The following is an 8,244-nucleotide window of genomic DNA, read 5'->3' as shown; positions in this document are numbered from 1 at the left end:
ACATATCTGAATATAATAATTTAACATAACTTGATTGTGTTATTTACATATTTTAAATTGATATTTAACATTTTTTAAACATTGTTAAAATAACACAATTTGTAAATAAATGAAATAACATAAAAATAATATAGTTTTTAAAATATAAATTCTAAGAATAAATGAATAAAATGTGTGTTGATTTAATATATTATAAATATTAATTTTATTGAAGAAATATGTTCTATGTACAATTATATATTTTATACAGTTATATTATATTATGTTAAATTAAAAATTCAACAAAAGTTTAAGGATTTGAGTGGACCGTTTTTAAAATAAATATAAAATTTTTACTGTGCATAAATTCATTGAATCATTTAAGCATTAAAAATCCAGTTTCGATCGTAGTGGGTCTTTATTTCCTATTCCTATAGATTATTTGTATTTATGAAAGTCTACATTATAAATATGTTGTCATTAAAAGTGTGAGATGTATGAAAATTTTGTGTTAAGGGTGACTCACTTCCTCATATGTAAAAACATACCAATAGTATTACTCAATATTGGTAAGGTTCTAGAGTTAATCTTGGAATTCATGATATATTGAGAATCTTCAAAATTCAGCCATTTGTGAATCTGTCAATTTCGTGATAGGTCCACGAGGATTGAGATTATTCGCCGTGATTGTCGGTAGAGCATAGTCAGCATTGTGCGTAACATAAATAGACAGCTATCTGCCTACCTCGGATACTCATCTTGATCGGAGTCATATCTGCACGTTATACAGCGCGCGCGCACGCACTCGACACACGCACACACACACACACACACACACACACACACACACGCGCGCGCGCGCGCGCGCGCGCGCACACGCACACGCGCGCGCACGCACGCACATATGTGCAGCAATGGACTTTCGCGTTGCGAAAGAAGAAGTAAGAGGCTGAAGGGACGGCCGCCACCTGGAAGAATAACCTGATAACCGGTACAACCTGTTATGGACACAACGCTACAGATTCTGACCCGATGATGACCCCGTCGGCTGGCCTCGGACGCGGAAGAACGAGCTAATGTCACCGCCATGCAAAACAGAAAAATCCAAAGGAGAGGACTATCGCCACGCGTCTCTTCACCGCAGGACATGGCACTCGCGCTCGCGAGTCATAGGACATTCACGGCATGGAAACATACGCGTTAACAGGACTCGTCGACCTCGCGGAATTACACCTCGAATTTTTTCTTACATGACGCGAGAAAAGAGAAAAGAGAAAAGATTTATGCACGATGCGCATATTAATGTTCGAATATCATTAATGTTACGAATGTCATTAATCCTTTCGGTTTAGTTTCTTTTTCCGTACGACATTGTGTCTTAGGCAGTTTCAAATGGACGCGAGATATTTAAAATCATAACATTTTTTGTATAACATCAGAAACGTATTTATGAGAATGCAGCAACAATTAGTAATATACCTTGGCAAAGAAATGAAAAAAATTTTTTACGTGCTTTAAATTTATAAAATTTTTTTTTTGTAAAAAATATTTCAACCTTTTTTATTTTCTGATTTTTTTTGGAAATTTAAAAATAAGAAATTTTATAATTATAAAGCATTCTTGGAAAAAATATGGATTTTCTCAGTATTTCTGAAAAAACATTTGAATTTATATTAAAAAATTAAAAAATTTTCTAAAAAAAATTATATAAGAATTCTATATTTTAAACAATTCTGTGATATAAAAAATGTTATAAACTGTATAAATAAATTTAAAAGAAAAATTTTTACTAAAATGATATTATCTTATAAACACACAATATTCCTAGAATGTTACATGAATATTTATTTTATTTATCTTTATTTTATTTACCTTTAAGGAGATATTCTGTTTGGCAGGCCAAAAAATTATGTTTTTCTAAATTGCGTTTTCAAAAATTTGGCAGTTTCGAAAATATATTGTCAAAAGTGTTCATAAAAGTAACGTAAAATAACAATTCAGTTAGTCAGTTTTTGACAACAATTTTCGATGGTTTTTTTTTATATTTCCAATAATACTGTAACCCATATGAGTTAATAATTTTTTTGGCTTTTTTGTCTCAGATAGAATTGACGAAAAGCATATCAAAGTAACAAGAAACAAATGTTTAATACGTCTTGCGTATCTTTTTTTATGTGAGACACAAAAAATATTTTTAACTGTCTACTTTACATATAAATAAAATCTAAAAAAATTTTATATTATATAATATATTAATTCATTTCTTTTAACCTTTTCTTAAAACCTTTTCTGAAAATCATATAATTTTCAGCCTTTCAAATTAAATCAATATAAGTAGTCCTTCTTATAAGCCTTCTTAATATTCATATAATAATCTAAGAATATTGTCATGTCTTACAAGAAATAAATTATCATTTCAAACAAAATGAAATGCTTGACTCTTCTTTACAGACTCAACATTTTTGTCTTTAATCATTTTACATTGCAAATAACTATTGAATTAGACGTACATTTGCATTCTTTGTCTCCAATAACGAGCTATTAATAGTCCAGAAATATCCAATATAATAAATCCAATTATCGAGAAATATCACTCTTACCTGTTCATGTTTTTTCAGATAGCTGAGCCGCGGGAACGTTCTGTCGCAGAATTGGCATGGGTACGGAGCAGCGGGGTTATTGCCATCGAGATTGACGTTGACGTCGACATCAACCTCGGGTTCCGATGGGAAGCTGGCTGATGTCGGCGTTGCGCAGGAGGACGGCGTCTCGCCGCCGCGACGCGAGTTGGGCCCGCCATCCTCACTATGCCACGAGGAACTTCCGGTTCCTAGGGCCTCTGAAATCAATATAGAAAAAGAATCTCAATAATGTTTCGATATCATAAACAAATTTTTATTTATCTTAGTTTTAAAAGATTTTTCAAGATCTCTTCGCGAGTGTCATAAGAAGAGAATGCTTTTATAAGCCCATTCTACAATTGTGTAAGCATAATTGTAAGGTTGCAGTTAAACTGATCAACCATAGTTGAATATGAAGAGAATTCAGCTGTGATTGGTCAATTCTTACAATTACGCTTTATGCAATTGTAGAATGAGTTTTATGTTCGAGACGACTTACAATTTAGGAACTCGTCGTGTACGCGTAACAATGTTACGGATCTCACCTCGCCTGTTATGTGTTCCTTTATATCGTTCTTGAGCGCAAACAGTAAAACTCGTACCATTAACCCCCGAGCCTTGACTGACTCGAAAAAGATCGCGGTCTTGCGCGACCCCTGATTGTGCTAGACTACATTCAACAGGCAAGACATTTCGCGCGATTATCGCCTTCTTCGTTAACTCAGGGTTACCTGACGCCTCATTTGAGGCTTTTCCAGTAAGTAATTCTTACAAAACAAGCTATTATAACATATTTGTTTAAATAATATATATATTTATAATTAGATAGCTAATTGTAATATTTTTAAGTATACGGAAATGACAGTTTTTAAAAATATATAACAATTTAGCTGGATATAGATCTGTGACAATAATTTTATTAATCCATTAAGTAATTATGTGAAATATTCGAGCCAGTTGCTAAAATGTTAAAAGTATTACTCATCATGAGTTTTTGCATAATTATTTAATAGTACAACAAAATTATTTTCAGATCTATATTTACTTAAATTTTTAAATATTTCAGCAAAATCATTCTTTCTGTGTATCATTTTGCATGCGAAGAAACTGAAATATTCATATTGTGGAAAAGTGTACGATAATTCATTGGTGTTTTGACGGAATGTATTGCAATCACAACACCTTCTAAATACGTGAAATGATTCGGAAATAATGACTTTGGCGCGAAACGTCAAATAACTCCGGAGTAGAGAATTTTCGCGTCTCTGTTACAGAAAATCAGGCTTAAAATCAGGCCTTCTCCGTGTCGCGTCGCTACTTTCGGCATAGTCACGGCGTAATCACAAATAATTTATAATTGCCGGGAATAAAGACCAGAGAGATCACCGAGAACATTTCGTGATAGAGGCGAAGCGAGACGCGCCGCGTAAATGGTGGAAATGACTCGGCTAGTTGGCCGTTTCCTCATTTGTCCTCGACTCCGGCGATGGATCGACACCCACAAGTCGATTTAAGAGATTTTGTGGAATCCCAGTCTACGCGCGCGAGAGAGACCGCCACCCAGAAGATTACGAGAGATACGACGATCGTGATACGCCGTCATGGATGCTGCGTAAATGGCTCGTATCCTCCACCCACACGAGGCTCGATCTCTTCCTCTCTCAGAAGGACGTCGCCCAGGCTCCGCGTTTCTACGCGAATTATCGCGATGATCGTGTCGCTCAAAAAACGAAGTTTGAATACGTATCGGAAATCGCATTTTTAAGGTTTTTTTCAAGAATCATTCAAGAATTATTCTCGAGAATAAAATTAATAAAATAAGAAGACAAAAACGAAAAAGATATTAAAATAACATTTTTATTTCCAGAAGAGGAGAAACATCAAACAAAATCATTAAATTATCATTAATTTCTATACATTTTCATATATAAATATTTGTTTTTAAGCTTTTTATTTTTGTTATATATATTGTATTCGCGCGCACGATACTAAAAATAATCTAATGAGTGTGTGTGTGTGTGTGTGTGTGTGTGTGTGTGTGTGTGTGTGTAGAAACGTTTGTCATATTTTACATCGTTCTTTGTAATATTTTCATTATTTCCTTTTGTATTGTAATTTCTACAGAGGAAACTAATCAGTTACACTGTTAAATCTATAGTATTAAATTTAACCTAATGTGAATCGCCCCATTGTTCCTACTAAATATATCGTTATTTTTTACCAAAACAATAATTAAATTTGACACTATAAATTTAAATATGGCGCTTAATGATTCTTTCTGAATATGATTAGTTTCTACACTTAAATTCAACAAAAAAAAAAGTAAAAACCAATTATATTAAAGAATTACTAAGTAATTCTAAGTATTAACTAATTAGTTTTTCTCTGCTGAATGTAGTCAATGTTTATTCCTCAACTAGCAACAGAATCTAGCTTGGTTCACCTTTAATTTTATTGTTTGAAAATTAATAATTTTTAAAAATAAAGCAATTTATAATATATCGTGCAGATATGTACAGATTTTCATAATATTTGAAAGGAAACTTATTTTTTTACGTTGCATAACGTGAACATCGAGCGTTTATTCAATTAGCACTACAACTGACTCACACGTTCCGATAGTTCTTCGAGTGGACCCTGAGAAAGTCACTTTAGCGAAAGGCTAGGTATGAAAGAACATGACTGATTAGTGTAACAAAAGCCAGAAAAACATTTTAGCAAATCAATTCTTATAAATAGAAAATGTATTAGAATATGGAAAAAAGTTTTTTCCGTTAGATGGCATTAAAAAAACGCCACGAACTTTTTCCCATACCTAATATTTCCTGTCTATTATGTTATCGTTATATTTAACTATTCTCTGATTGAGTGATTTTCAGGAATTCCTAAATGTATGGCGAAAAACGTCCAGTTAACTATACATACCGTCTGTGCCATATGAGAGTTTCTGTGGGGAGTGACTCGAAGGAGAGACCTTTCAATTCGAGAGAAACTCTTATTTAATTTGCGATCGTATCCGATCGGCGATGTGTCATCATGGCGAAAATAGGCACATTTAGCGGCGCAAGCTGTCGATGCACGATTGGCAACCTGTGCCGCATCGCGTCGCGTCCCGTCGACTGTTGTCACTTTGTGCCCCCTAGAACTATTTTTAGGAGTGCTTCGACGATGCTTATTAATAGGGGCCCCGACTTAATGCCTTCGTTAATTGTGACTTATGCCGGATCACTTCGCGCGGATTTTCGTGCCAGTGTACAGTGTCGCAGGTTTGTACGTAGTACAAACCTGCGACAACACGAAAACTATCATAGGAAATAGGGAAAGTATCCTCTTTGCTTTTTCCATATTGAGAGAGAAATATTTGTGATTGTAATAACGCGCGCATAGTAAAATAATTATGATAAAAAATTTTATTTTTATAGTATTACTTCTATAATGTTAGTTGTAGTATTACTAATATAACTTTTTATAATATTATTAATACAACTTATTAATAGTAATAATTACATATAGCATTAATAATTATAAAAGTAGCTATTAACAATATTTATTTTACTGTGACTATATTCAGAATTATTTTATGTGTCAACTGTAGAATTTTTTTATGTAGAACTACTTTATATAAAACTATAAGTCTCACACACACACAAACACATACGCGCGCGCGTGTGTAATGACTCTTAATAAGTAAGTTTTAAATAAGTCGTATCAATCAAGGATCATATTTAAAATAATTCTAATTTAATAATTTTAATTTAGATATTCTAAATTATAATTTAGAATAAATAATAAATAATAAATAAGAAATAAATAAGGTCAAAAGAAATTATTCAAAATATAAACTAAATAAGTGTCTTATTTTTTTATTTAAAATAAAACAGTTATTTTATTACTTTAAATAACTTTTTCTGATCTATTTCTTACTTAATATTTTAAATAAATTTTAAAAATCGATTTTATATTTTTTATTTTAAAAAAGTCAGTTTTTTACTGACCCTTGCAAGTTTCTAGATCTTATTTTATATTTTTTATTTTAAATTTTATTTTGTATTTTTATTTTAAATAAGTCAGTTATTTTACCGAGTCTTGCTCAAAATATCATAGTAAGAAAGTTTTTAAAAAATTAAAAAAGTTATTTATAAATTTTTATCTTAAACAGTAATTTTTAAGATAATAAAGGTTTAAATATGGTCAATTACAGACCACGTTTATAGATAACCATTTATCCATAAATCACGCGTGCAATAGTATTAGTGAGCGTTGGTAAGCGCACAACTAGCGCGCTAATATTCACAGGACTATCTAAACGTATAGTTTATAATTGGCCATATTTAAGAAACTATTGCCTAAAATAAAAATTTACAAATAACTTTTTTACTAAATTTTTCGAAAATCTTCTTGCTATAATATTTGGATTACGAATTTTGAGACATCTTGGATTTAAGATAATTGGAAATATCTCCTTGAAATTATTTTGATTCTAGAATCATTCGGAAATATTTTTTTATCACTTTGACAATTTAGTCAAGAAATTAATACAAGGTAATTGTACTGTACTGCTTTAGCAATATGCTCAGATTTCATATAATCGTTTCAAAGCATTGACATTGGTGTTTCACACCAAGCAACATCTTTTATAACTCACGCTGTCCGCTCGCAATTATGCAGTAAAATTATTGCTGCTGTTACCAGTGACAAAGTTTAACAGTGCGCTCGTCAGAAAACTATTTTGTACTAACTTGGCAATCGTCATCAATCGCTGCTTAAAAGTCGTACATATGCGTGCATGTGACTATAGATTGGTTATTTATTGCATAAGGATGAACATTTGTCACGGGGAAATTCACGCAAGTAATAATAATTCATGCTGGTTCGTCGGACTTAATTTACTCACAACAAACGATTTGAGAACTTCAACGAGAGATCGAAAATTCACAAAGATAAATACTGGGAAGGAAAATAAACTAACTGGGAAAGAAATAAAAAAGTAATTTTTAGAACACTTTGAGCAAGCGAATCTGCTAGCTAATATGTCATATGACTCAAATTTAACATATGATTAAATTAATCATATCTGAATTTAAATAAGTTACATTTAAGTTATAATTGAAATTAAGTTTAAGTAGACTAGATAATATTATGAATTTCATATGTATCATGTTGCATTTTAAATATTCTGCAAGTGTAATGTCGCCATGTATCTGCTTTAACAGAGTGCGATTAGTCAGCAATTTCTGATTGAGGCGAGGGACTAGAAATAAGAAATGAGAGAAAAAGAGAATACTTTTCACCATGAAAAGTATTGATTCTAAAGATGGTGAAATGGGACGTGATTATAAATATACTAACTCTCTCTCTTTTTGTCATGACGATCATTATATCGTTCCCTTATTTCAAAAAGATATTACCATGAATAAGTTAATTAATTCAGCTTCATAAAATATCGTTAAAATCGTCACAATTCGAAAAGATTTCAAATGGTTTTTTAAGAATACATTTTTTTTAAGAATACAGATGTATAGAAAGAGAAAGAGAGAGAGAGTCTTTGCCAAAAATGACTGGAATTTGTACTTTCCGTTGAAAATGAACGTTATATATGCATGAAACAGTTTAGTAAAGTAAATAATTATATTAATATATTATA

The 8,244-nt window shown here is 31.6% G+C and overlaps 1 protein-coding gene across 1 annotated transcript in view; it reads right to left on the bottom strand.

The window, feature by feature from the left end:
* The window catches only part of LOC108692200 (zinc finger protein 423 homolog), an 88,728-nt gene that overhangs the window by 78,956 nt on the left and 1,528 nt on the right, over positions 1-8,244 (bottom strand). The window contains exon 2 of the mRNA XM_018200358.1: positions 2,580-2,818. Coding sequence (XP_018055847.1) covers positions 2,580-2,818 — 239 coding nt within the window. The remainder of the gene's footprint in view (positions 1-2,579; positions 2,819-8,244) is intronic.

The sequence above is a fragment of the Atta colombica genome, unplaced genomic scaffold (genome assembly GCF_001594045.1).
Source record: "Atta colombica isolate Treedump-2 unplaced genomic scaffold, Acol1.0 scaffold65, whole genome shotgun sequence".
Taxonomy (NCBI): Eukaryota; Metazoa; Arthropoda; class Insecta; order Hymenoptera; family Formicidae; genus Atta; species Atta colombica.
This window is presented reverse-complemented; position numbering and strand designations above follow the sequence as displayed.